The 27714-nt window shown below is 48.8% G+C and overlaps 11 protein-coding genes across 11 annotated transcripts; 7 read left to right on the plus strand and 4 right to left on the minus strand.

Annotated features, from left to right (window-relative positions):
• Nucleotides 1-886: 886 nt before the first annotated feature.
• N7471_004854 (uncharacterized protein) lies at nt 887-2293 on the plus strand (the record flags this gene model as incomplete). Its single annotated transcript, XM_057277573.1, has 1 exon — nt 887-2293. The coding sequence occupies one exon, from the start codon at nt 887-889 to the stop codon at nt 2291-2293; it is 1407 nt and encodes a 468-aa protein (XP_057137183.1).
• An 811-nt stretch (nt 2294-3104) lies between these two features.
• Nucleotides 3105-3488, plus strand: N7471_004855 (uncharacterized protein; the record flags this gene model as incomplete). The annotated part of the gene is made up of 1 exon (XM_057277574.1): nt 3105-3488. The coding sequence occupies one exon, from the start codon at nt 3105-3107 to the stop codon at nt 3486-3488; it is 384 nt and encodes a 127-aa protein (XP_057137184.1).
• Nucleotides 3489-4175: 687 nt separating this feature from the next.
• Nucleotides 4176-5228, minus strand: N7471_004856 (transcription factor SUA7; the record flags this gene model as incomplete). The annotated part of the gene is made up of 1 exon (XM_057277575.1): nt 4176-5228. One exon carries the CDS (start codon nt 5226-5228, stop codon nt 4176-4178), a length of 1053 nt encoding a protein of 350 aa, XP_057137185.1.
• A 1179-nt stretch (nt 5229-6407) lies between these two features.
• N7471_004857 (ATP synthase subunit H) lies at nt 6408-6929 on the plus strand (the record flags this gene model as incomplete). The annotated part of the gene is made up of 3 exons (XM_057277576.1): nt 6408-6434; nt 6493-6571; nt 6667-6929. 3 exons carry the CDS (start codon nt 6408-6410, stop codon nt 6927-6929), a joined length of 369 nt encoding a protein of 122 aa, XP_057137186.1.
• A 2459-nt stretch (nt 6930-9388) lies between these two features.
• N7471_004858 (DUF1765 domain-containing protein) lies at nt 9389-12773 on the plus strand (the record flags this gene model as incomplete). The annotated part of the gene is made up of 2 exons (XM_057277577.1): nt 9389-10176; nt 10229-12773. 2 exons carry the CDS (start codon nt 9389-9391, stop codon nt 12771-12773), a joined length of 3333 nt encoding a protein of 1110 aa, XP_057137187.1.
• A 299-nt stretch (nt 12774-13072) lies between these two features.
• On the minus strand, nt 13073-14860 carry N7471_004859 (alpha-keto acid decarboxylase family protein; the record flags this gene model as incomplete). The annotated part of the gene is made up of 1 exon (XM_057277578.1): nt 13073-14860. The coding sequence occupies one exon, from the start codon at nt 14858-14860 to the stop codon at nt 13130-13132; it is 1731 nt and encodes a 576-aa protein (XP_057137188.1). The 3' UTR covers nt 13073-13129.
• A 180-nt stretch (nt 14861-15040) lies between these two features.
• N7471_004860 (uncharacterized protein) lies at nt 15041-17219 on the plus strand (the record flags this gene model as incomplete). Its single annotated transcript, XM_057277579.1, has 6 exons — nt 15041-15189; nt 15245-15813; nt 15879-15953; nt 16018-16393; nt 16462-16750; nt 16842-17219. 6 exons carry the CDS (start codon nt 15041-15043, stop codon nt 17217-17219), a joined length of 1836 nt encoding a protein of 611 aa, XP_057137189.1.
• Nucleotides 17220-17540: 321 nt separating this feature from the next.
• N7471_004861 (uncharacterized protein) lies at nt 17541-19217 on the minus strand (the record flags this gene model as incomplete). The annotated part of the gene is made up of 6 exons (XM_057277580.1): nt 17541-17555; nt 17584-18368; nt 18424-18617; nt 18672-18760; nt 18788-18831; nt 18884-19217. 6 exons carry the CDS (start codon nt 19215-19217, stop codon nt 17541-17543), a joined length of 1461 nt encoding a protein of 486 aa, XP_057137190.1.
• A 1124-nt stretch (nt 19218-20341) lies between these two features.
• On the plus strand, nt 20342-21315 carry N7471_004862 (putative phosphorylase; the record flags this gene model as incomplete). The annotated part of the gene is made up of 2 exons (XM_057277581.1): nt 20342-20458; nt 20509-21315. The coding sequence occupies 2 exons, from the start codon at nt 20342-20344 to the stop codon at nt 21313-21315; spliced, it is 924 nt and encodes a 307-aa protein (XP_057137191.1).
• A 589-nt stretch (nt 21316-21904) lies between these two features.
• Nucleotides 21905-24539, minus strand: N7471_004863 (M28 family metallopeptidase; the record flags this gene model as incomplete). Its single annotated transcript, XM_057277582.1, has 2 exons — nt 21905-22087; nt 22143-24539. The coding sequence occupies 2 exons, from the start codon at nt 24537-24539 to the stop codon at nt 21905-21907; spliced, it is 2580 nt and encodes an 859-aa protein (XP_057137192.1).
• Nucleotides 24540-25900: 1361 nt separating this feature from the next.
• Nucleotides 25901-27390, plus strand: erg13 (hydroxymethylglutaryl-CoA synthase; the record flags this gene model as incomplete). The annotated part of the gene is made up of 3 exons (XM_057277583.1): nt 25901-25960; nt 26018-26120; nt 26177-27390. The coding sequence occupies 3 exons, from the start codon at nt 25901-25903 to the stop codon at nt 27388-27390; spliced, it is 1377 nt and encodes a 458-aa protein (XP_057137193.1).
• Nucleotides 27391-27714: the final 324 nt, after the last annotated feature.

A 27714-nucleotide genomic window follows, 5' to 3' on the forward strand; every position in this document is an offset into this window, starting at 1 on the left:
TTTTCTTCACTTTTCCTCTAGCTTGGATTCTTGATGGTGCGACCGGCCACCTTTTCTGTTTTCTGGGATATCACTATTCGGGTGCCCAAAGTGCGGGCACGGTGAGATAAAGATGGCGAATAAAGCGATAGGATACCCTTTGAGCCCTTGTCTTTTTTGCTTGGGGATATGCTCCATGTGGCTTCCATGTGGGCATCTGCCGATGCGTCGAGTATATATTTGGAATGAATCTCTTCTATCCCTAGCATTGTGTCCGGTCACTATAGATTGATATTGATAGCCAGCATTTCTCGCCTTGGCCATGTTGGTTAAGGGCTTGAACTGAATATGGATGTTCTGGGCCCATACAGGTCTAGTGTACATTACCAGTTGACGCCAGATTATGCAAAGGATTCCACCACGGACACCCTGCATCTTGCAGATGATTCCAAAGGTTGCGGGTCAAATATCGATGCGATTGTACGAAGATGCCTCAACAGACTCACATTCGGAAAGAACACGAGAGGACAAATATCGTTACACATCTTCTTAATCTCTGTTGCTTTGGGCATATTCGCTCACGGGGTTTATCGTATTCACGCTCTTATGATCTTTTCAGGATGTTCGAAAGTGAAAAAAGACATCACCGAACAAAAGATACCAGGGAGTTTCATAATCTCTACATTCACCTTTAGGTACTGATAGGACGTTTCAGATCTGCACACTCAACTGGAAGGAATATACTGGGAAATCTCAACGGGGTAACTGCTTGACCCTATGTCGTTTCCTATTTGGGGTTCTCTCCCCCCGAGATCTTCCCATAACCTTCATGTAATCCAACTCGTGTGTGACTTTCTGTCACCCCCCGTGTTTATGCAATTCCAAGTGTTGCTACCCTGCTGGCAACATGGAGCCCACCTCCAAACCCTCCAAGCGCACGAACGGGGCTAAGGACCTCCATGAGTTTACCAAAACAAAGACCCAGTCTCTCTCACAACTACTACCTCAGCCTTCAATAGAGGAATCTCCGACGACCCCCAATCCCATGATGAGCTCATCCAGAGACCTGGTCCCGCCATCTGGGCTAAATCGCCTACCACCTCCACTGACAATGTCGACTCCCCTACCCCCACTACCTGCTGGATGGAAAGGCACAGAGGACATGAAGCTGTGGCTGCACGCCAAAATTGAAGAAGACCGGCACAAGCAGCAAGAAGAAAAAACATACCAGGCTAACTTGGTACTGGAACGGCGGCGCATCGAGCAGTCAATGCTGTCGGATTCCCTACGCGCTGGTGTCCCACCAAACCTGGTCCCAATAATTTTTAACGGCATCTATACTACCGGTGCGGATCTTCCATTGGCGGCTGAACTGCAGAGTCAGTGGTCTGCACCGGCTTCCAGATCTGCTGCACCTCCAATGATGCCCCAACAGAAAAATTATCCGGGCCCTGCACCGCCTGCAAACCTCCCAGTTGCACCCCAGCCACCTCAACACGATCACAAACAGCCTCCTCGAGTACAAGCTAGTGAGTTGCCACTGCCGGCCAAAAAATATCTACCGGGAGTGCGCCACTCTCACTCTGACTCTCAGTGGCCGGAAGCGACATCCAGTTTACATCGAGACCGAGTGATACGCTCTGAGCGAGAGCAGCTGAGGCGCAAGCTGAAATCCCAGAATGTAGAGTTCACTGACATGGACCTGTTGGATACAGCCTTTGAACACACCTTCCCTGTTACGAGCTCTATGATCCAGGCCCAACCCCCTCGACATTTGGCTGGTCCTACTGATAAGGCTTCTGGGTCGCGGGAGAAACGACAGCAAGCCCCTCAGAAAGCTCACCCTAGGTCTTCGCAAGAATCGAGGCCGCCACAACCCCGATCAAAACACCAACAGCAAGTGCAAGTTCCGCCGAGAAATCCTCCCAGTGTCTCAAATGCCCCGTCTCACGTTCACCCGGAGCAAACGAACTCCCCTAGCCCGAAGCGAAAGGACCAGAGGTCGCACGAGAAAGTTCCTCCACCTCAATATCGTCGAAATGAGACAGTATGCGGCCAACAAGACCCATTCGATGAATCAAAGCCTGATCAGAAGCAACAGAAGCGCGGTTTATCCAGCTCCCACGAGTCCCGTACTTGTGAGGGTGGTTCTTCTGAGCAACCATCGGAGTCAACTCTGGCTTCGGGAGGAATATCCAGTGAAACTCCAGCTGAAGAGCGTCAAAAACAATCGTCTCACTCCCAGAGCTCATCTGATGGTGTCGATTCAGCAAACCCCGTGCAAGACACGGTTGCAGGCATCAGGAATGAGTGATGCTTGACATTGTGCCACTCTTTTTTTCGCTCTTTGTTTTCTTCTCTCTCTATTCGATTATTCTTTTGTTGGTCTGTTTTCAATGTTCCTTACGTGTGCATGCGGTGGTTTGGGGTCCATTGGGCTACAATGGGTGTTTATCGTTCGAGCTGATTACATGCTCTAACCTCACCTCGAAGGACTTTTGTCAATTGCAAAGATACCAAATGTTGTTATTGTTACGTTGATACTGGGAATTGTTTGGCCTTTATTGTTATCCTCGTTTGTTCTTGATGAATGCTGAATCATGCATGCCAGGATTTACTAGCAACTATTCAAATTATTGTTAGATCAAGTTCAATGGACCGAACTTCAACTTTACCACCCTCTCTCTGTAATGTGGGGTATAACCGAAATAATTATAATAATGTAATAACCTTGGAAGAAGCGAAGTGGCCACTTGGAGCGCCTCTTGCCTATTTGGGTTGTAGTCGCTTTTGGGTGTTTATATTCACCCTAGTAGGAAGATGTGAGTAACAAAGAACACTTAAAAGCAAGAGTCTAAACTAAACTAGAATCTTCCATATCACATCTAAAATAATAAAAATAGATATAAAGTTGTCGAACGAAACTCTTGGCATGTCCGGTATGACATCGAAGTACGTCACCGCTAAATGACACGGGCAATTGCCATTCCCCCCCTCCCCCGGAAACCTGATTTCATAAGGGGCTTCCCAAGGTTGTATATAAGAAGTTAATTCCACTTGTAGTAGTCCACATTCAACCTCCTTCAATAACCCCAAAAACCAAAACACATCCCCCAACCTCCAAAATGACGACCTTTATGCGCCTGAAGATCCCATTCCAGGCCCGATCCCCAATTACAGCTCTCTCCGCAGCACGTACTCAAACACCCCGCAACTCCCTATACCGAGGCTACGCGACCAAATCCTCAAATGACCCCGAGCAAGCAACAACCACAACCCACCAAGACTCAACCCACCAAGACTCGCCCATTCGCCCAATCCCGTCCAATAAAGCAAAGCCCACCCTCAACGAGGGAGAGCAGTCGCCTCTTACAGACCGAGAGGGGAACCCGAAAAAGGATCTTCCCGAGGATGTGAAGAAGCACAATCAGGAGATGGAGGAGCGGTATGATAAGCCGTATAACTCTACTGGTGACGACGGCACGATTAAACCTGGTTTCAAGAACTAGCTTGATTCCTTGATCAATATCCTGCTGTGCTGGTGATATGTCCGTTGAGATATGCTAGGTTGTGAGATGGTGCTGGTTCATCATTTTTGTCTTGGGCTTCTGGGTTCAGGCGCCTGCTTCGGAGCAATGGATGAATGGCTTTTCTTTGTGCACCGAGATTCAATGTTTTGATTGTTGGCTTTGTATTTTATGTTCTCTGGGCTTGTCTATCTTTTTACATATACATGCACTCAAATGGACAAGTGAAATCCTGGAAATACTCAAGAAACCGGAGTCGCTTCGGTAGCAGACAGAACACATCATTTCGGATCTTCCTGGTTATTCTACCTACTAGTTAAGAGTGGACATTAGGCTACATCTACTTTCATCAAATTCATAGGAAGATGATTGATTGTTGCTCAATCTAGCTATCCATGATGATGTACAAATCAAGGCAGTCAGTCTCTCAGGCTTGTCCCAAAGCCAATATCCACCAAAGATAAAATCCAAAGCACATTGCAGCGAGGTATTCTGATGAAGGTTCAAAGATATCAATGTGTCCCGAGAAAGCATATGTTGATGTTCTCTAGTTTTTTTGATTTTTTTTTGCGATAGGTTTTCTGCAAAGACAGGCAGCTTGGCCATGCCGCCCTCTCATGAATATCATCAATGCGTCCGAAAAGTAAATGTTGTGTTCCAATGTGCGGTTCAGCTCACAGGCAACTTGCCCATATCACCCTTGCCGCCCTTGATCCATTCAGGGTCAACCAGGCGCTCGCGCTCCGCGTACAATTGCTTGTAAGCGCCACGAATGGTTCCATCACTGACGTGCGCAACCTGGGAAATCTCCTTAGCAGACTTGCCGTGGCCCATAAGGAACGAAGCCATGTAGATGCAAGCCGCAACAATAGACAGGGGAGAACGTCCGGCCAAGTCGCCCATGGCGGTAACGCGGTCCGAAAGGGAGACAGAAACACTGGTGACCTGGTAAGGAAGGTCGAGAAGATTGCAGAAACGATTGCAAAGATCGCTTGGCTTGGTCGAAGTAGTCGCGTTGTAATCACCAGCAAAGTCGTGAGTTTCGCCATTTTCCAAAGCAGCATTGTGGCGCTCGACATTCTGGGTGGTGAAAAACTTCTCCAGAGCTTTGTAGATGCGACCGATTTCTTTTCGGGTGACTTTGGTCACTGCGAAGATCTCGGTGAATGTACGAGGAACCTTGCACTGACGACATGCGATGAAGATGCAACCGGCAATAATGACCTCCTGCGACTTGCCCTTGAAGGCCTTAGCGTCGTCGACCATCTTAAAGAGATACTTGGCGGTATCAGCGACAGTCTTCTGGATATTGAAACCATCGCACAGAGCACCGATTTCCTTGTAAGCTGCTAGGAGGGCCTTGTTCGCCTTTTCGCCCGACTGCTTGTTTTGCGCGCGGTACAGGTCGCGGGCACGGCCAGATCCTCCACTTGCGATGGACGTCTCCAGTTGGGCGCCGTTGAGTAGAGGGTTCGAGGCGTCTCCGACACGGGAGGGGTCGTCATTATTTTGGTCGTCGTTGGAGAATGTACGCCATTCAGAGTGCAAGTCGATCTCACGGTCTGCGAGAACAAGTCCACAGGAACCGCAAACTGTCTCGTGGGAGTCGGGGAATTCCAGGTTCGGAGGATCTTCTTTGCATTCAGGGCAAACGAGATGAGCGGACAGGTTTTTCTTCCAAGGAGCCGCGACCTCGGGTTTCGCAAGAGCGGAAGTAGCCATATTTTGAGCTTGCAAGTAACTTGCGTATCGATCGTGGCGACGTCTTGCAAGGGCTTTTGGCGCTATACGGGCTAGATTGTATTTTCGATTATAATAGCGAAGGAGAAGTGGCGAATACAGCTTGGCGGCTGTAGCGAGGAAAACGAAAGCGGGCCACTTGCGGAAGATCCCTCAGCACGGGAAACGGTCGAAAATGAAGAAAACCGAGTCGCTCAAGGCCACTGTTTTTCGCAGTCATGTTAGCTCAGCCCAAAGCAAATCCACTGTCTCCCGTATCGCAACGTTGCCGGGTCCTTGACCTCCAACAATGTCATGCCAAGATAAACTCGAACAAAGAAGCTTTCATTACCTTTCACAGGCCAGAGCCCTCGGGATTCGGAAGGAGTCGCCCCCAGTCGTAGAAAACCCTTCACCAGTCTGTGCTTTCTTGGATCGAAAGTAGAACAGAAATCTCGCCTCAGCTTGTCCAGCCGTGTTGAACCAGTCAAGGTCTCCGCAAGAAGTCTCTCACGAAAATGGGGACAGGCTGAGGAGGAGAGATAGAAGCAGCCAAGGACTGGGGGAGGATGAGGGAGTCGATGGGATGAGGTGAGGCTTCATAAGCGGCACCAGAGAAAGGCGCAGGTCCAGATTGGGCTTAGTAAGTAGATCACGTGATATAATGTGTTTTGATTGGCGAGGAAGTATAGGAAGCTTTTTATAGCAAGTAACCTTGGAAAGATTCTTTGTTCTCGTATGCTGCTGGAGATATACCAACCCAAGAGAGGACAATAGGAATTTACCTAGAGAATATATCTAGAGACGACCTTTGGTGATAAGTGAGAGAAAATAGCGAAGTCAAGAGATTCAGATGTTTTCTATACGGGTGGTCTCGGGACTATGCGTAGACAGTCGGTTCAGGGAATTGTGTCCTCTCCTCTCATCGATAACATACTGTCCATACTTGAATATAACTTAGCCAATCATCACTTTCCCATCGATAAATTAAATCACTGTCAACTATTTGCTATTTAGTGTTGAGGCCCTGGAAACATTCGGGAACAACATGACCCGGCTGAGTCATCTGCCAAGAAACCTTTCCGAACAGAAGTCGTTTGAACCTCCAACTTCACGGAAAGACGGATCAGACCTATTCTGTTGAGAACCACCCCTCACTCCTCATCTACACCCTCAGTCAAGATGATGTCTCAGTCTCTCCGGGCCTCGGTGAGTACTGCTTGATTCATATATGTCTATTTAGACCCTCGACTAACGCGAAAAGCAGCGCACCCTCTTCTCCCGTGCCTCTCGGGCACAGGTCTCGGTCGCTCGCCGCACCTTCCTGACCTCCGCCGTCCGCCAAGGTACGTACTTTACCTAGGGACTATCTTCAATATGGCCCCAGATGTCCCTACTATATCCATCGGTCGCGTTCTTGCTAACCCGCAACGCGCCGCAGCCGATCCCGTCCAGGACCTGTACCTCCGCGAGCTCAAGGCCTACAAGCCCACCCCCATCAAGGCTGGTGACGCCGAAGAGCACGTCCAAAAGTTCACTGCCCCCAAGGCCCCTAAGTCTCCCGAGGAGGCCAACCTCGCCAGCGAATTGTCCGCCTACGAGAGCCAGGAGGTCGAGGTCGAGGGCCAGGCCGCCGCTGGCGAGGCCGCCCCCGTCGAGGAGAGCTGGTTCGAGGAGGAAGAGGAGGCCCCTGCTGCCCACTAAATTCGTCTTTCTTTTTCATTTAGCAAGGTCTGGGGAGATACGGGGGGAAGGCTGGCTTTAAACGCCTGCGACGCAACTAATGTGGCCGCCTCTCGAGGTCCTGAAGCTTGTAAATTAGACCACATTTTTGAACGTTGAGACTTCTTTTTTCCTTGATTATCACTTTTTTTGTTTTTTTCCAGGGCAGGACTCAAGAGTAAAGGTTCTCAGTCTGGAAGGGCTACGTGGGGTGGCTGATACCAAAGACTTGTCTTTGGTGAGTGCAGCAGACATACTCCCGATTAGGGTCATGTGTGATATCATCGGCTTTTCGGTTGAACGTGAAGAGTGGGGTGTGTAGTACCCAAATCTAGTATTTCAATAGCATGGTATACCATATAGAAGATACATCGGTGGTTGACCCGGACGATTGACGACGTGATGGAGTACATAGTACAGGCAGCACATGGAACCGAATCTTAATAGTCGACCATGACGACAAGAGCTGTGGGTAATCAATGCCTGGCACATCGAGACTAATTCCATAGTCTTACCGGTTAGTGGTTGGGTGATCGCTTGATGTGCATAGGCAAGATGAACCAAACAGATAACTAGCTTGGTTAGAACATGACATGGGACTGCTGGTTTAGAAAATGTGCACTGCATGGCTTAAGCAGGCTTATTGTCATGCTCATGTAATAAGTCATCCGTTGCCTGAGCAAACGTTGGAAGTATGCTCCGTATGCGATGGATGTATGGATGTCCCCATAAGGGAACTATTGGAACTAATTATTGGGATCTACTGTAGCGAACAGAGCAGTACGGAGTAGTTCATGAAAGCATTGCAATTGATCTGATATATCAAATTTCCACATTCCCTGAATTGAGCACCTATCAGATGCAATCAGTGGTTTCCCATGCAATTTGATATCAACATCCCTGCCCTGGAGGGAATAACTGAGATGGCTGGCAAAGCTAAAGCCAAAGTTTAATAAAATACAATCCCGGAGCAGAAAAAAAAAGACTATTCAAGTACTATTGCACTATAATTGCATACTCACTCCACCTCAAGGCACTGTTGTTCAACTTGGGTCCTGATTTTCCCAGCAGGGGGCGCAATGAAAACATTGATCGCCAAGGGCTTGTGCAATGTGATTCATGGTGTGTCAACAGGGCACTCGTACCCGGGAACTCTTCGATACATCCAGAGAAAAATAGAGTATGGCACTTGAGAATATACCGCCATTTCATAAGGCTATATCTGTAAGGTGATTACTTTGTAAGCGTCTTATGGGTCAACCCCCCTGCAGGGCAGCTTATGACAGGTAGTGGAAATAGCTTTGGAAATTAATTTGACCCTAATCCAGATGCCGCGTGGAAAGCAATATTGTTTCTTATACGGAGTAGTCCGTATCAATCATGGGGAAACATCACACAATTGAAGGAATGCCAAAATAATGGAGAATTAGGGTTCATGATACCATCGCGATGGATCACAGCGACATTCTAACATTCCATAGCCAAGAATGAGATACGAGAGATCTGGTACCGATGTACAGCTGTCATAGCCCACTCGGTGAATTCTGCCCTATTATGTTCCGGAGAGGATGCGATTGGCCCTATCGCCTGTAAAGACCTTGCAATTGGGGCTGAACAGAGAGCCCAATGTCTTTACGAATCAGACTTGCAGCATGGCAGTGCATACAGAGACCATGGACTCGAGCTGACACCGTGAGACTGTCCAGTTTACGCGATTATGATGGCTACAGAGAGAAGAAGAAGAAGAAGAAGAAGAGATCCGTGGAAGAGGAAGAAGTGGAGTAAAAAGGAAAAATAGTCAATGTCTCAGCTAAAAGAAAACGTCTGACTTTAATATAAAATGAAATACGGAGAATATTGCTCGTATAATAGAGAATAATAAGAGAATAATAAGTTAATAAGTTAAAAATGTCTCGAGTTAATTAACAAAAATAACAAAAATAACAAAAATAGAGCCAATCGAGTACTTTGTAGCCTGGGGACATTTCCCCCTAGCTATTTGGATTTCTCCAACTTCTTTTTCCTTCTTCTTCTCTCCCTCACTTCCTCTTCATAATTATCCCCCCCCACCCTTTTGCCCGGACCCTTGTGCAGACACCCTTGGGGGAGATTCCCCCCGCCGATCACTTGCTGAATCAGAGCGGCGCCCTTCTAAGCGGCTGCATAGAAGATCTATCCACCCCGAAACTCCATGATTCCAGGGCTGGATATTATTCTTTTGTCTACCTCTCTCTCTTGCTGATTTCCTCTCAAAGCATTTCAGCACCGTGATTGTGCCTTGTTTGCCCTTCCCCAGATGCAGCGCGCCTGACCACTTCGACCCGGAAACTCCTGGTGCACAGAGGAGCTGGTCTCTTCTACGCTCAGAATCCTAAGATTTAGGGGAAATGACCAATAAATCCCCTCAATAACCGATCTGTCCTCCCTTTATCCTCTAGACAATGTCTTCGCCCTCACCCGAGACAAACGATGGCCAGAACCCCGAGCTCTCTCGTGCCGCCAGCTATACCGATCTTCCCAGTCAAACCACAACAGAACCCAGCTTAAGACGTACATTTTCCGATTATGCCGTTCCGACCTTGGCGGAATCACCGACAAAGGAAACCGTGGCTGCGGGGAAGGACATTCTCCGACGAACCTCTCTTCGCTCCAAGGACAAGCCGAAGTCACCCTCAGTCTCACATTTCACATTATCGTCATCAGAGGATTTGAAGGATACGGATTCATATGTGCCCGAAACCAGGGCACCGGAGCCCGCTGCAAGGCCGTCCAAGAGCCGGTCAATGTCTGGAAGGATAGTCAGCCTTGCGAGGAAACCATGGGGCTCTTCCTCCCGATCTCCGTCCCCGTCTGCGAAAAGATCTAAACAGCAAGATTCTCAATCCCCAACTCGATTCAGCAGTCGAAAAACAGAAGATGATCAGACACAACCCTCCCGCAGGCGAACAATTCTCTACAAACGCCCGCGCCGGCCAATGCTGGCTGTTGTGGCCAAGGGCCCCGAAGACAGCCCCGGCTCTCCAAGCAGCCCATCTGGCAATTCGCTACGACACCGGTCCTCGTTCGACAAATTCACAGCGTCACTCTCCGTTTCGACCCCAATCTTACCACCTATGCCTAAGGGGGCTGCAGAAACTGCTGCGGCATATGCGAATTCCGGCACCGATCATGCACGGAAAAAGGACGAGCTTTGGGGTATCTTTCGTGGCCTAGAGGCGGATTTCCAAAAGTACGTGCACTCACCTTGGCCATTCACGTTACAATTGCTGACCAGAGAACAGGTTTCAAGCCAAATCCAGCTCGCTGAAAGCCAACGTCATCCGTACCTCGCTCCTCCCTTTTCTCAGCCGCCATCACCTCCACGCATCATGCAAGAACCTCAGACCAGAAGACCTGGATCGTCGAGTCAACATTCTCAACAAATGGTGGATAGGAATGTTGGAGATGCTCAATGGCAAGCATAACCAGTCGATCTCGGGAACCGACAGACCAGTGTTTCTGGAAGCTATCGTGGGAATCATGGCTCGACCGGAATGGCGCACCCCCTTTCCCATGGCCCAGAATGGCAGTGGGCCTACTGACTCATTGAAGTATGCGTCGACTTCAGTGTCGGAAACATCGGATGGGTCAGGCTCCTCGGGTTCGGATTTCCTGGTTGAATCGATTCATCACAACATCCGAAACATCTTTATCCAAAACCTGCTCTCTCAGATGGCATTCGTGGTCGAACGAATGTCGATGAGACACGCACCAGCTAGCCTGGTCGCTTTTTGCGGCAAGGTTTGCGCATATGCCTTTTTCTTCTGTCCCGGGGTGCCCGAGATCCTGGTCCGCCTGTGGAGCACGCCTCCCAATATGTTTCGACGCATCTTGTCAGAATCGGCCGGGTCACGCACTGGAAATATGCGTGCATACACGCAAGAACTCGCTCTGTGCTTTCCACCGGCTCTTCGTCCCCTAGCGTTTCACTCACAAGCACCTCTGTTGCGATATTTGCGCCAGAAAGCCGAGCTACCCTTAAACACTACTCCTATTAATTGGAACCGCCCGTGGGTCGCACGATGGGCTGGGCGTGACACGGATCTCTTCTTTGTCTTTGTCAAATACATTCACATTCTGTATGCTGAGTATTTGCCCCCGGGGACTGAAAAGGCGAAAAGGATATTGGCACCTGGGTTGTTGATAGTTCACGCGCAACTTCTGTTCGTTCTGGAGGACACGATCTACAAGCAATCGGCACAACAGGGGTCCGACAACCCCCACACAGCTGCTGCAATCACCTTTGACGATTTCATCGAGTCGCCGGATGCTTCTGCCTCCACTCAACATCTCCGAAGTGGCAACAACACTCATCGGTCGATGGCAGAGAATCGTCTGATTATCCTTCTCCGAGACCTCCTGTCCGAATCGTCTGTGGAACCGAACCGTGCTCGATTACTGTTTGCCGAATCATTTTGTGGCATAATCAAAGCTGCGGCGCAGAAAACGTCTCTCTTTGATCATAACGCATGCTTTTTGTTGTGTGACTTCCTCGAGGAGGTCATTCCAATCATCACACGCTACGCCCAGTCGATTGAAACGGAATTGTTTGATTGGGGCTTTTGGCTCGATGTTTGTCGCCAAATGATGCAGAGCCACAATTCGCTGACTGAGGTGCGAGTGTTTTCTTTCCTCTTCTGCATCTGGGGTACCTGGACTGCTACAGAAGAAAGAAAAGCATCCATCTGTCTGGACTTCTTGTTGCATGAGCCGATATTCTACCACTACTTCAATCACTGGAGTCCAATGGTGCGAGCCTATTTCCATCGTTTGTTGTGTTGGAGGGTCGGACGGTTTAATACCGAACCCTCCTCACTTGACTCCAACGTCTATGAGATTCTTTCAGATCGGCTCCTACGAGTCTGGGAGTATTACATCGGGTTCCAATCTAAGGCTGAAGAAGATATGACAGCTCCTTTGTCCTCTGCTCCCTGCACACCCGCTCCAGGACGAAGAATCATCATCATCCGATGCGAAAACCAACTGTCTCCTGTCAATCTTTTCGTCAGCTTCGACCGAGTCGTTCCACCCGTGCCTTCGGACCAACTCACGTCACACCGTCGAACCGGATCTTCTGACTCCAGTGGATCAGATGGTCAACCATCTAAAAGACGGTGGGGATTACTCAAGGCTATGTTTGGCAGCTCTTCCAACGCACGTTCCGGCGATGGCGTCAGCAGCAGCAGTTCTGATGACTCTGAGAATGGCGTATCAGATCTAACAATGACTGCGGATAGCAAATGTATGGATGAACACGAACATACTCCGACCAGCAGTATGGACGAGATCATCCGCCCCAAAGCTCCCCACCAGCCATTCTTTTTCAAATTCTCATTGGAATGGATGGATCGCCCGCAATGGCCCACCAAAAACAAACGTCTTTTCACACCTTGTCTCCCTGTCGCATCCCAATTGCATGTCGAGCATCGGCGTTCTCCCGACAAGTCGGATTATGACACAGCATCAGAGAATCCGGGCCAGTCCGACTTCGAGAACGTCGAACAAGAACCAGACACCCTCACCACCGACCAAGATACTCCCACGCAGCCTACCTTAGATACCTGGCCACGAACACCTACAACCAAGAACTCCCCCTTACCTGAACTTCCTTCCCAGCCTTCTTACGACCATCTCGTGCCTAGCAAATATGCAGGCCGCGCCTTGGCGGAGTGGGCACACATTGTCTCCGAATGCGATAGCTTTTTTGCCCGTCGTCGCGACGAGGGCGTCCCCACCGATCGCATGGTGGAAACCCCAACCCTGGGGGTTGAAAGCTTCCGCAAATAACCAAAATTCAACATGAAAGAAACCCCTCTCAGCAACACAGATAAACTATAGACTCCCCATGACATGTTCCAGCAGATGTCTGTTTCGAGATGTTTCGGGTCGTGCCTCTTTTTTTGTTTCTTCTAATTTCACAACACTGTGTGCATGGCGGATCTGGAGCATAGGGAATCGGCGTTCACTTAGCCTGATTTTGTTCTTCCAAGGATTTCTCATTTCGTGCACTAGGAGCGAGACACACAATTAATCATAGTAAGACATCATTTTACTTGATCAAAACTGCCATCCAAGGAAGCCGTAGTAAAATATTCATGGATATATATATATTTTTCTTTATGTAACAAATGATCTCGCCTCTCTCACTCTAAATCTGCTCCTGCTGCTGCCTCCTTTTCCTTATCAAGCTGCTTGTTCAGTAAATACAACAAAGCCCCCTGTACATCCTCCCTACCCATAAATACTTCAACAAGCCTCACCCCAGACCCATTCTGAATCCGCTCATCAGCCAACACATCCTTCAACTCGCCACAAGTCCTCGCTGTAAAAGTATTCTTCGCCGCATGCTCTTCATCAGCCCCGAAATAGTTCAGCGCCTGCGCATGTCTCCAGAACGGCACATCGTTGTAGACCGCTTGGCGCCCGTGGATCACCCGCTCAATGGTATACCCGTCGTTATTGATGATGAAAATGATAATGTTCAGCTTCTCGCGGATCATTACACTGATCTCCTGGGCCGTCATCTGCAGACTCCCATCGCCGATGAACAAAATAGTCTGGCTCTTGCTTTCTGTGCCTTTATTGTGCTCGCGCTGCGCTAGCGCTGTGCCTAGTGTTGCCGGGAGCATGAATCCAATCGACAGCCAGGTCACCGCGCCGAAGAGGCGGGATTTCGCAGGAAGTTTGAAGTTCCGGCCGCCGTGCGCGGCGGTGCCTGTCTCGGTGAGGATTATGTCGCCCTCGCGGAAGAGCGGGTTTACCAGGCGGTAAAAGTTGTCTTGGGCGAGTGGGTCTGTGTTCTGAATATTGGCCAATGTGATTTCTTGTTTTGGGGGTCCGTTGGCCTTGACTAGGCGTGTTGAGTCGAGGCTCTGGAGTAGGTTTGATAGAATGTTGCGGGCCGACAGATCGAGGTAAGTATCATTCTCGATTTGAACGGTGCTCCCTGAGAATGTGATTGCCACTGCGGGCTTGGGGATTGATGTGAAGAAATAGGTGTTGGTATCACTTTTGTGCGGTCCGAATGTCAGGACCAGATCTGCTTCCTCGAAGTACTCCTGCGCTGGCTTGTCGCCAAAGGCTGCCGCGTACAGTCCGTACACATTTGGCAGCTGCTCGTTGACTAGGCCCTTGCCGTACACGGTTGTCCATGTGGGCCAGTTGGTTGCTTTGATTAGAGCATCGAGCTGGTCAACGATACCAAGACCTGTGCTTTCTCCGTCCACAAAGATGAATGGGCGCTTGGCGCTGTACACTCTCTCCAAGATCCGAGCCAGCACCTGGGGCTCTTGGGTAGAGCTTGGTGGTTTGGGGATGCAGATCTTTGTTTCCAAATTTGTAGCCGACACCAGCACGTCGGGCATATCATCGGGGAATTCGAGGTAGACCGGACGGTTGTGGATTAACGCTTGGCGCAGGACATAGTCGATCCTTTCCGGCGCTGTGGCAGCATCTTCTAGCCTGACTTGAGCTGCAGTGACATGCTTCGACATGTTTGCAAAGCGACGGTAGTCGCCATCTGAGAAAGTGTGGTGCATAAACGTGCGTGCGCTCTGAAGCGGGCGCGGTGGAGTTCCGACAATATGTAACACAGGTGTGTTCTCGGCATAGGCGCCTGCAATACCGTTGATAGCGGACAGCTCGCCAACGCCATAGGTAGTGATCAGTGCAGACAGGCCTTTAATACGACCATATCCGTCTGCCGCATAGGCGGCATTGAGTTCATTGCAGTTGCCCACCCAGTGGAGGCCGGCGGGGATAACGAAATCCAATAGGCGAAGGTTGTAGTCACCAGGGACGCCAAACATGGAGTCAACGCCCAGCTGGCGCAACCGGATGAACAGGTAGTCTGCGAGCTTTATATCTTGAGTCATGATGAATGTGATATTGCAGTCGGAGAAGAAGAAAGACGAGTATTTATATATGTATAGATGGATGGATCCCCGCATCTTATCGCCGACACGCCGATTCTCCGACTCTCCGATCTCGCCGTTGTTAGCCGACATTACTCTTTTTTTATCTCCACTCGCGGGCGAAACTCCGCCAGACCAGCCATGTCGCGCCTGGCTGCTTGTGAAGCCTGTAGAAAGGCTAAACTGGCATGCGACCATCAGCTGCCCGTTTGCACGCGCTGTAGTGCTAGCAAGGGGATTTGCATCTACAGGACTACGCCCTTTAAGCGGAAAAGAGTCGAGAAGCAAAGGTCAGTTTCATACTTGCCTGGATTGCATTCGAATTGGCTAATAATATCTTTGCAGCCTTGGTTCTTCTGATGAATCGCCGTCATTTAATCCAAGACGTAATTTATACCCAAACCCTGGGTATCTAGGATCGTCTAGCCATGCAGCTATATTCAAGCACATCACTCCGGACGGAGACCATGGCCCCGGTAGTCATCAAGCAGTACCAGAGGATCTACACTCGGACTTGTTTGGCGACAACCATCTAGTCCTACAAGGCGCGGATATCCTCAAACATCTCTTGACGACATACAAGTTGTCTGCCATGAAAGACCTCGTCATGTTCTGGCTAGCTAAAGGAGCCAACCTGGCCCTAGCAGAGCCCTTTGTTGACCAATGTGCCCAGAGTGTGAGCCAATTGTTCACTTATCACGACGACAACTGGCATCTGGTCTATGCAAGACGTCTCTTGCAGAACTCGGCCCAGCCGCTGCACTTCAATGATACCTCTGACCTGGCTGGTTTCTCGGCTCAATTTCTAGATCACAATTCTCGTTGGGAGACATTAGGAATTTTTTTGCCGCTGTCACTCGAGCGACAATTGACATTTCGTTCTTTCCGTCTCTATATACCACCGAGCAAGAACAGTACACACTCCGAAGACTATGCACCAAACTTTGTGACTTCGCATTGGAGATATCCCTCTCCCTAGATTGCTTGAATGATCTACAACTGATCATGCAATACGAGAACTTCATCGTCCATTCCTACGTGGATGGAGATCAGAGTAGGTTTCCAGCCATCCATCCGCAATTACTATATCTACTTAGCCATATATTAACCCCTCGAAGGCTACCATTCCTGGCGCAAACTAGGCGACGCAATATCCTCCACATTTGCTCTAGGCTACCACGAAAACATTGAAATAAAAGCGGGACTTCCACCATTTCTCAAAGAACTGCGCAAAACAGCTTTCGCGCGCATCTACTCCGCAGACAAGAACATAGCAATATTCCTCGGCCGCCCGCCACGAATGAACAAACGCTTCTGTCACTTCCAGATCCCATCCTGCCGGAATGCAGAAGAAGGCTCAGCAGACTGGACCCCAGACGCGGAGCCCGGGTACCGAGCTGATACGCGGTGGTCTGCGCTGTGCGCATCGCTGAAGGAGGAGATCTGGGAGCTTCTTCAGGACAAGCATGATCCATCATGTGCGCAACGAGCAAGGTATTCAAAATGCAACGCAAGCACCTAATATTTCAATGGAAACAATGGCTAATCAAGAAATGGTACAGCGTGATACAATGCCAAGCAGAGACGCAGTGGCAACACCTGCCAGCCCACTTCCGACTCGAGAGCAGTCTGAAGAAATGTACGCAAGGACCCTTTGAGCGAGACTTTGTTGCCGGCGTACGGCTGCACCACTTACATGTGCTATTCTTGCTCCGTCTCCTGCTTCTTAAATCACCGACCGAGCCCGATCTACCGATCATCGAGACGGCGGGTCAGATGCTCACGCTCGTTGTGGAGATTATTTTGCTGCGGGATCAGCTCACTAACTCTGGGACGGGTCTTATTTGGAAGGTATGCATGAATTGACTTCACGTTTACATAAAATACCCTGTCTATAAACCCCCCAAATTGCAAGCAATTATCTAACATACATGCTAACCAGGTCGCATACTACGGTCTCCCCGCTGCGGGGATAATGCTTCTGGCCATGTTGAAACAACACATGCCACGAGCGCACCGGACACGGTCGTTACAAGATCTCAGTGTGTTTGTAGCGGAGGTTCAAATCGGGACGATTGTTAAAGCCGGGGATCCGAATTATGCGTTGCTTTCTAAGGCTACACGGACGATACAGCGTTTTCTGGACTCGACTCATTCGGATCCGGCGCAGCCTCTGCCTGAACTGGCTGGGGTTGAGGGGAATGATGAGTGGGCGGCGTTGTTGAGTCAGGATTTGTGGGATTTCGAGGCTGGGTTTTGGCAGAGTTTGGCGGATCATCCGTCTTTGTTGGCGATTGAGCCTTCTTTGCCTCCTGTTTAGTTCGATGGAACACTTAATTCTGATGTTTTATGATACCCATGTGTGAGTACCATATGGGTTGGGCTAGAGGAAGGCTGTTCATTTGATGTCATATACCCATACCACATGAAAAACGATAATTTAGACCGGACTATATATCTTCGCCTATTCCAGTCTTAGTCCTCCGAAACGAAAAGGCATTAGAAAAAACACTGGACCTCCTCCTCATAGAAGAGCTCGTCCTCGTCTCCGCGGAATCAGCCTTATCATTCCCCATCATCATGCTCCCCTTGACCATTGGCTGCTTTGATCTCTTATACAACCACCAACAAATCATAACCCCTATTGTAAGCGGTACTGTAATTGCGACCCAAATTAGCCATACCGTCTCTCTGATGGCACCCCCAAAAACTCCCGCACCAACCACGGTGCCTGCAAAGGTACCTGGCAGAAAGATCATTGTCAGGGCAGCGATTGCATTCATGGATGTAGAGTCTTGCTTCATGCTATGAGCGATCTGGATGTTATTGATGGCGTCTTGCTGGGTCACGAGATTGTAGACCAGGGACATGGCGCTGTCTTTGCGCTGCTTGTAGTTTACGAACCAAATTCTCTGTTTCTCCATGGAGGAAATGATATAGGATATGGAATCATCGGCTCGCTGGTTTGTAAATGGGTTGGATTGAGGGAGCGACTTGATGAGACGTGAGTGGGCATTTCGAATGGCTTTGGCCGTGATTATTGCCACATCGGCATTGGCAATATGTGAATCTGCATTTGAGGACATGATTTGGAGTTGCTTTGTTAAGTCTCCAAGTTTAGCGCGATCGCTAATCTCGAGGCCCATGAGGTGGTCCTCAACTTTGTTCATCTGCTTCCACATGAACCGCTGGAAACGCTTGACATGGAATTTAGAAGATTCGAAGGATAATGTGGAGAGAATAGCGTGGATGTCAAATGGATCATCCGAGAAGACAGCTGGTTTGTTAACTGCGGAAGTAACATTGAGTGCAATGTTCAGTATAGATTTGAGTGTGGTGATGGAGGTATCAAGCTCTTTATGCGAGATGATGTATATCGTCAAGTTCCGAATAACGTCGTGGCGCACGTAAACAGATAGCGGAGCTCCCTGAGCTTGGAGGTTCCAACGAGGATGTTGGCAAAAAAGATCTTGTGTGATATTAGCATTTGATGTCTTAATGTCTGATGCTTCTACTGCTCTTACCGCAAGCTAGCAACCCCCCTTTATCATCTACTTCCCAATGCGCCTGAGGGGCCCAGTAATCTGGCCGACCAATCATGTTCAGCATAAACAAAGGATTGACTTGTAGTGTCTCGAGGAGCTGCTTCGCATTTCTTTGGGTCATTAGGATGCGCGAGCCGTATGAAGTACCCTCGGTAGGCACTAAGGGTGCGAAGCTAGACAAGTCAATATGAGAGTCACAACTGGGGGAAACAGGGAGAAGCACTCACAAAACGAGCATATTACGACCAGGAAAGGGTTTAATTGTTGGGAATACGGGGCTTATAGCATAGGACTTGTAGATGTTTAGCCGGAAGTTCTAAGCAGGGTTTTGATAAAACATCACCTGTAAAAGTTGGTCCATGTTGGTCTCGTCAAGTGTTCGCCATTCTTGATATGGTATCAGCATACAAAACAGAAACAATATGTTTCAGGGACATACCTCCTCCCTGCGAATCAACTTTGAAGCATTCCACGCGAGTCGCAAGGGAAAAGTTCTCCTCCCGTTCCAAATGCTGATGGTATTGCACAGCATCAAAGACTTGCTGGAGAGATCTGAGATCAGCTAGTGGATAATGGTCTGTGGCAAGGTCGAAATCAAAATCCAGCTCGTTGACAACCAGATCTGAAGTCTCAGCATGGCGATTTACACGGTCTTGTGATATTGAATTTGGTCGCCGCTCCACCTCAGTGTGCACAAGTGTAGCTTCAAGCTTTGAGAACTTGGACAAATCTCCAGTCTCGGCCAAATCAAGGGGATCTTTGAGCTCAGACATTGCGACTTTCGGGAAAGAGGAAAAAGATAAAAATCGTATGATGAGCCAACTATGGGAATAGAGGTTGCATATTCTACGAAGCAGTGTACCTAGGTATTTAAGACGGACGTGATTGTTGATCCCTCAGCTCACCTCAGCCCGGGCTTGCGCCTGGGCAAAAACACGAGAATCACGCCCGGATGGTATTTATCTGTGAGGAAGAGTAGAAAAACCAACCGACATATCTTGTTCTTCATTGGTTAGGCCGAACTTGTTTGATACACCCGTGGACATGTGCTGTACGGAGTAAGCGCTAGTCCTTTCGCGTGTCTCCTTCCGTCTATAGAATTGGCAGGCCCGGTCCTTGCCAAGTAACCGATTCACATACTACATATGTAGTATAAACCTTGGAAAGATACGGTAAATCATCAGATGCGGCCACTGTCCTTGACAATGCTATAAGAACACATGTGTTCTTATATGTTCTCCTTAGATGCCTTCGAGATGTATACGAGGGGGTAAAACGCATAAACCGTAAAGGACATTTTATGTATAACCAAAGACAAGAATAGTCTCGTCCTTGACGACCTAAGACTTTATTGATCTGATCTATTTGGACCAAGATAGTATTAGGGATGTTATAGGTAAGAACCCCCCCGAAATGCTTTTTTTGATGTCTTATTTGATGTTTTTCTTAGGGGTATACGAAGGCAATAAAAAGCATACTTTGTGCAGCCGACTTTTCTATGTATAACCTTTGAAATTCTAATAGTGGGTGTAGAATTATTCTCTGTTTCGAGAGTCGAGGAACTGATAATTTGCCGTATGTACCTTTTATATGTAAGTCCCTAACAAAATGTACACTTTGCATTGAGCAAAGAGGTTGTGTTAGGTTGCTTGGCGAGGACAGTGATTTAAGATCTACATAGTTATTTAGTGGTATTCTGTACGTTAGCGTTTCAATTCCTTGGGCTATACAATAGCTAGAGGTAATAAAGAGTACTGGTAGCCTATTCGCCATTTCATGGGCCAATATATTATGATATTATGCCCTGGTCGCGTGACATGCGTATCCCCTGCCCCTCTGTTCTGAACTTAGCAGCCTCTCATCATTTTGATAATCCCAGTTCGCATTCGCTATCAAAATGCCACTTGATCTAAGTTACGATGAAATTTGCGCAAAATTCGATCGGCTTATCTCCCATGGCATCATCAATTACCAGCCCAACAAGCCAATTCTTGTGGTGGATGGCGGCATGACCGTACGTCCTCACCGCACGATTCTCTCCAGTCCCTCCTAATAAGAGTCCAGTTTTCCTTTCACCTGGTTGAAGCTCTCAAAACCAAGCCCCAGGCCGAGGACACCCCTGAAACCGACTCAAGCTTGACAGATGGTGTCAATACACAGCCCATGTCCTTCGGTCTAGGCAGCGACATTGCAAATGATCACCCTGATATTTGCATCACCACGGTCAATGAGACTCACTATCTCATCATCAACAAATTTCCTGTCTTCCGCCCCATGCTGTTATTGCTAACTGTGGACTCCTATCGTCGGCAGCATGAGCCTCTTGTCCTTGAAGACATAGAAGCTGCGTGGAGTACGATCTGTGAACTAAAGGAAGAACATTATGTTTTCTTTAATTGCACAGTTATAGCTGGGTCAAGTAGGGAGCATAAGCATTTACAAGTTGTCCCGGCGCCGGGCAAGCGGGAAGGGTACGATGAAGGGTTCAAGTTATTTCCAGACGATGATACGGTACCCCAGACGGGACCTTCTTTTGTGCATTTTCTACAAAGATTTGAAGACTTGCCCGAGGGCTGCGTGAAGAATGGCGAACACCTGCTGGATATTTACCAGCGTCTATTGCAACAAGCGAGAGAGGCGCTAGACTTACCGAAAGAAGACGTTCCTTGTCCCCATAACTTCGTCTTCTCAAGGAGATGGATGATCATTATTCCTCGACGGGCTAAGGAATTCCACAGTATCACGGCAAATTCGGCCTCAATGATGGGATCAATTTATATCTGGAATCATGATCAACTGAATGCATGGAAAGAAATTGGTCCAATGAAGGTCCTAGCAGGACTAGGGCTGCCAAGGGAGGGGTGGTGTTGAATTGACAGATTTTATGTTTGGTCGATACATTTAGACCAGTGATAGAATAATGGCAATAGAACATACAATATGGCAAGATCGAGGCTTGTTTTGGATGGGGAGAAATGAAGGCGTAAACCTCTCAAAGAAGACACTGCAAAACTGACTTCGCCAAAATATCTTCTGGAAAATTAAGTACTACCCTAAGGGTGGAGCATTTGGAGTGAGCAAGCAAACAATATGGACTGGCAGGGCTGGAACCCTCTTAGAGGCTAGATACGAAATGTGATATATCCCCATATGAACGCCGGTCCCTCGGGACAAGGATGAGAAGCTAGATACATTCAAGAAAGCGGGGATGACGCGACCAATGGAACCGACAGAAGAACAATCTACCAAGTCCCGTATGAGCTCAAGACTTGCATGGTATATGATGGGCATAAAAGAAGTTCCCAAAATGCAGGTATAGAGGTGTCCCGACAACCACATGGCAGGTGTCGGGCTGTACAGTGCGCGTTTAGAACGTGACAAATGAATCGATCCGATAAGCGTGGATGAAGCATGGCTGAGTAGAACGACGAATATGAAAAGGGCTGGAAAGTAGAATACATTAGTGGAGCAGCTTGTCGCTGGCGTGGTGGATGATGTTGGCGACCCGGTCGATCCAATATTGGGTCAATGTCCAATTTCCTGTGTTAATGCTGTCACGGATAGCAGGGAAAATCGAGGCGTCGTAGCCGGACCACAGCTCTGGACCAAAGATGACGTGTCGGAATTGTGTGCGGTTGGGAATCTGTACAAGTCGTTAGCTAGGGTTGAGAGATGGTTCAAGCAGAATATCAACTTACACCTCCGCCTTCTTCCAAGTCAAGTAGATTTGTATCAAAGGCAGCCATTCGAGCATTATGGTTCACCCGCTGGACTGCCATGATATTGCTTTCATACCCACCCATGCCCCATACAGTATCATGCCAGATCTTGTTCCAGGACTGGAATGTAACAGCATTGGCTTTCAACTCGGTCGCAGCCTTGAACATGGGTTGCATATCCACCTCGGCCTTCTTTGATTTGGCAAATTTGTCCAAGTCTGTGACCCATCCGCCAATGGAATCGCCGTAGACTTCTAGGTCAAATGGCAGCATGGGGTTCTCCGAAAGGTCAAGGAGGAGAAGCCCCCAGAATTGAGCCAGGATTTTGTGGTATTGGAAATCGGGGTCGGCGAAATTGACCATCCAGTCATATGTTTCGTAGCAGCTGTGGTATGGATAAGGCCCACCCTCAAATCCGAAGTCAATGCTCGAGGTGCCAGCGATATCCTGGAATGCAACATAATCACTTCCGGCGCCAAGTGGGGTGATCTTTGAGCCCTTTTTATCCCAAAGGTCTTTTAGTGTCGCGTTCGCATAGGGATCCGATATACGACCCAGAGCCTGCAGCACGGTGCGCTCAAAAACGGGCGATGCAGACACACGGAAATCGGGCCCAGAAACGCCCACGTCGACATTCAAGTAGGCAAACGCATTCGCGCGGAGATCATCGATCTCCTTTTCGACATGTTCTGTTGAGCCGATCAAATTATACTCCTCTCCGTCCCAACTGACAAATTCAATGGTGCGAAGTGGCCGCCATCCGTAGGTGAGCAACTCGCCAAAGGCTCGTACAACCTCTAGGAAAGTAGCAGTGCCACTTCCAGGGTCAACACTTCCCATGCACCACGAATCTCGGTGGTTGCCCACAATAATCTTCTTATCACGCTCATCCATTCCTTTGATCCTGCCGTGAATATTGTAGATAGGTTGCCGCTCCACTTCATCCTGCAGGTTCATCAGATGAACGATCGGGGAGTTCTGGTCACCAGTCCACCACTCTTGTACATCAGGAACTCCGCCCACCCATTCCTTTGGCACTTTGGATCCGTGGCCTTTGAGGCCCTGCAAAAGTATCTGTGCATCGCGCCAAGCGAGCGGGAGACTGGGAATCTTGGGTAGACCGGGGCTCTTCTCGGGAGATAGACGATGATTTTCTGCCGGAGTGGATGCCCACCCAGGGCTGAGAACATCGCCAACTACCTGCGACATCATACTGACACCGCCCCTTTGCACGCCATCGCTTGGCATGTACCGTCCTTCGGGGAAGGCCGGGCCTTTGCGAAATCCGTCCTGAGAGGGATCGGAGTAGATGATACAGCCGGCAGCCCCGGCCAATTCGGCGGCCTTTATTTTCAATGCGCGGTCTGATTCAGTCCCATAGTAACGGACCAAGGCAATCGAGCCATCGAGTGAAATTCCTTTGTCGCCAAGTAGCTTGAAATCTTCCCGGGATCCGAAGTTAGCATACACCAGATGCCCAGTCACATTGCCGGATTTCGAATGTCCATGGAAGACCAGGTCCTTGGCATTGTCTTCTTCGAGTTTCGCCTCCCAAGCTAGACTGGGTGGATCGATGATTGCGACTCTCCTCCCATCCTTGCGTGGATAGTTGAGGTAGACCTGGAATTCCTCCCGTGACACATCATCGAACCCTGCATTCTGGAACTCTTGTTCAATTAATTTTGATAGCGCAAAGCTGCCTTCCGTGCCAGCTATGTGGGTGTAGTTGGTGACTCGTCGCAGGTTTTCGGCGATATTGGTCTCGTTGATGTGGCCTTGGATGAAGTTCTCGACGGAGGCGGCGCTATAGGTCTGACCCATGGCCATGCGGCTGTTGATATTGAAGACATCTGCAATGAAGAACACATACACTAGGGTGACCACTAGTAAAAGAGCGAACACTCGGAGAAGCATGATGCACCCCTGATCTTTTAAGCGTGCCCTCGTGTCACTGAGGTTTATCGTGAAGCGGAAACTGGGCATATATCGTTGGAAGGGTCGTTGTATAGCGGACAGGGTACGGCTCAGACTCGATAGCTGCTTGGAAAACCGATGTCGTAGAGGGGCGTGTCTGCCGGTTAAGGAGGCCGATGCCGAATCATCCACGTCCATTTGATCTAGTTCCCGTCGTAGTTCCTCCACCGACTCTCGGTCTGAATGTGAGGCCAATGATTCCAGGTCATCGAGGCTGGAGCGCGCCGATTCCACGGTTGGTGGGTGATAGCCGCGGGTGGAGGCATGGTCGCGACCGAGTAGCCCTTGTCGTTCAACATCCGTTCCATCGCCGAGGTCGGATCGAGAGGAGGAGGGTTGGCCGGTGGCTTCAGCGTAAGAAGGAATGGGGACAGCCTGATAGTCAAACTTCTCGTCGCCCATTGTGGGAGATACGGGGCTCCGGAGAGCTGTAAGAAGGGTGTAACGCGGGTGCGGAGATCCGGAGGATCATGATCTGTAGGAAAAAGGGAAATGAGCGACGTCCGACATCATATGCCGATAAATGAGTATGTCCAGAATCCGATGGAGTTGTATAGGAGAGAGACAGGAGATAGGCAGACACCCCCGGAGTGAGTGACCCACGCTTGGCAACTTTCCCGAGGTACTGCATTACGCATCATGGCATTAGATATTCGAGCATTAGCATTTTTTTATGCTATGATATTAGTATGTTGGGATATTTTTTTATCAGTTCGAGATAGATTTGGGAATCCTTCCTTTATATATATATATATATATATCAGACCTCGGAAATGCAGTGTCGTGCAGATGTTCTCCATTATGCTACATACCCCCGTCGCACGTCAAAGATAAAGATGGGCAGTATCAGAATAATACAACATATACCTAGGTAGCAAAGGAAGACTGAAAATTCTGGGATATTAGAGGTACTTGAACACATTAGGGCTGTGTGGAATACTACAACATTTGTAGAGAAGCAAGTTTCAGGCTAAATATCCAAATATCCAAGACTTCCGAAGTGATGCCACTTTGCCATCCTAAGCCCAAAGTTGTTCCATCCACTAATGTAATAAAGATTTGAGGAATGAGAAGGAATCTTGGAAATATATATATATTAAAGATATTAAAAGATCTCAAAGAGGAAGCAACGAAAAGAATTGAGTGGAGACAGAGATCGATAAGATGGCAGACTCAGTTCTACACCGTAGCTTGGATGTTGAGGTTTTATTTTTTTTATTAAAGCCACGTAGCAGTGTACAACACTAATGACCCAGGTATCTAAATGTAACTATTTATTATTTGCTATTTGCTATTTGTTTTTGTTTGTTCTTTGTTGAAGTGTTGAAGTGTAGTAGTTAGCGGTGAGTACAGTAAGTAGTGTTTTATACATTCCATCACGGAGAGTCGGGGATAGCTTCACAAATATCCCCTACACACTTATATACTCCAGCTATATATTAGGCAATTATCCGGCCCAAAGGAACAGTAACAAAAGTAACAAAAAAAGGGTAGATCTCCCCACTTAGATAATAAAAAAAAAACAAGAAAAAGAAAAAAAAGAAAAATAATAATAAGTGGTGACAGATCGTACACGGTAGAACCGAGTACACAGACTCCTTTTCATTCTTATATCAATTGCCTTCTCTTCGGGCTTCTTCCTCTTTTCTTAATCTTAACCCTTACTCTTCTCCATCTTCTCCATCCTCTACATCATCTTCCTTCACCCTCCTCTTGTGTTTTCCTAAAAAAAAAAAAAAAAGCTGCCCCTCCATACCCCCACCATGGCTGCTCGTCCCCAAAACATCGGCATCAAGGCCATTGAGGTCTATTTCCCTACTCAGGTAAGTGTTCAATGTCTATATTATAACCTGGGATCTATACTGATATGTAAATTGCAGTGTGTCGACCAGGTCGAGCTCGAGAAGTACGATGGCGTCGCTGCTGGAAAATACACCATCGGTCTCGGACAGACCAAGATGAGCTTCTGTGATGACCGTGAGGGTATGTATACCGATTCCAAAGGAGGTCAAGACCAATCGGCTAATCTTTCTCGGCAGACATCTACTCCATGACCCTCACCGTCCTCTCCTCCCTCATGAACAAATACAACATCGACCCCAAGTCCGTTGGAAGACTCGAGGTTGGCACCGAGACCCTTTTGGACAAGTCCAAGTCCGTGAAGTCCGTTCTCATGCAGCTTTTCGCTCCTCACGGAAACACCAACATTGAGGGTGTCGACAACGTCAACGCCTGCTACGGTGGTACCAACGCTGTTTTCAACAGCATCAACTGGGTCGAGTCCTCCGCCTGGGATGGCCGTGATGCCGTTGTGGTCTGTGGTGATATTGCTCTGTACGCCGCTGGTGCTGCCCGCCCCACTGGTGGTGCAGGCTGCGTTGCCATGGTCATCGGCCCCGATGCCCCTATCGTCTTCGAGCCCGGTCTCCGTGCCTCCTACCTCACCCACGCCTACGATTTCTACAAGCCTGACCTCACCAGCGAGTACCCCGTCGTCGATGGTCACTACTCCCTTCGGTGCTACACTGAGGCTGTCGATGCCTGCTACAAGGCCTACGACGCCCGTGAGAAGTTCCTGAAGGCCCAGACCAACGGTACTAACGGTGTCCTCGACGAGTCCCGGTCCCCTCTGGACCGGTTCGACTACATTCTGTTCCACGCCCCTACTTGCAAGCTTGTCCAGAAGTCCTACGCTCGTATGCTCTACAATGACTTCCTGGCCAACCCCTCGCACCCCGCTTTCGCCGAGGTTGCCCCCGAGCTCCGCGACCTGGACTACGAGAAGTCTCTTACCGACAAGGTTGTTGAGAAGACCTTCATGGGTCTGACCAAGAAGCGTTTCGCCGAACGTGTCAACCCTGGTCTCCAGGTCGCCACCCAGTGTGGTAACATGTACACTGCCACCGTTTACGGCGGTTTGGCCAGTCTGCTTAGCAACGTCGCTTTCGACCCCAAGGAGTCCAAGCGCATCGGTCTGTTCAGCTACGGTTCCGGTCTTGCCAGCTCCATGTTCAGCGCCAAGATTGTCGGCGATGTGTCCAACATGGTTGAGAAGCTTGACCTCCAGAACCGCCTCAATGCTCGCACTATCCTCGAGCCTGCTGCGTACGATGCCATGTGCAAGCTCCGTGAGCACGCCCACCTGAAGAAGGACTTCAAGCCCACTGGTAACACCGAGACTATTGGATCCGGTGTCTACTACCTGACTGAGGTGGATGACATGTTCCGCCGCAAGTACGAGATCAAGGCTTAAAGTTTCTTTGATATTCTGCGATTGCCTTTACCGTTCGATGTGTCGTTTAGACGGTTCAGAGAGATTCCCCCGAGCGTTTTGAATGTTTTGTCAAGGTGCATAGACCACAGGAAGGATATTTTGAGACCTTTCTTTTTCGTTTTCTTTTTTACCTCTTTCGGTTGGGTGTTTTTAATCATTTCGACCCACATGAAATGAATGTCATGAAATAATTAAAAGACAAATTAATGAGATGAATCCCCAAATAACTCTTTTGTGTACCTAAAAAGTCGATATTAACTACATTACTACATCAAAATGTACACTAACAACCGTGAAACACCC

Source organism: Penicillium samsonianum (assembly GCF_028829775.1).
Source record: "Penicillium samsonianum strain IBT 33392 chromosome Unknown utg000003l_segment0_segment0, whole genome shotgun sequence".
Classification (NCBI taxonomy): domain Eukaryota; kingdom Fungi; phylum Ascomycota; class Eurotiomycetes; order Eurotiales; family Aspergillaceae; genus Penicillium; species Penicillium samsonianum.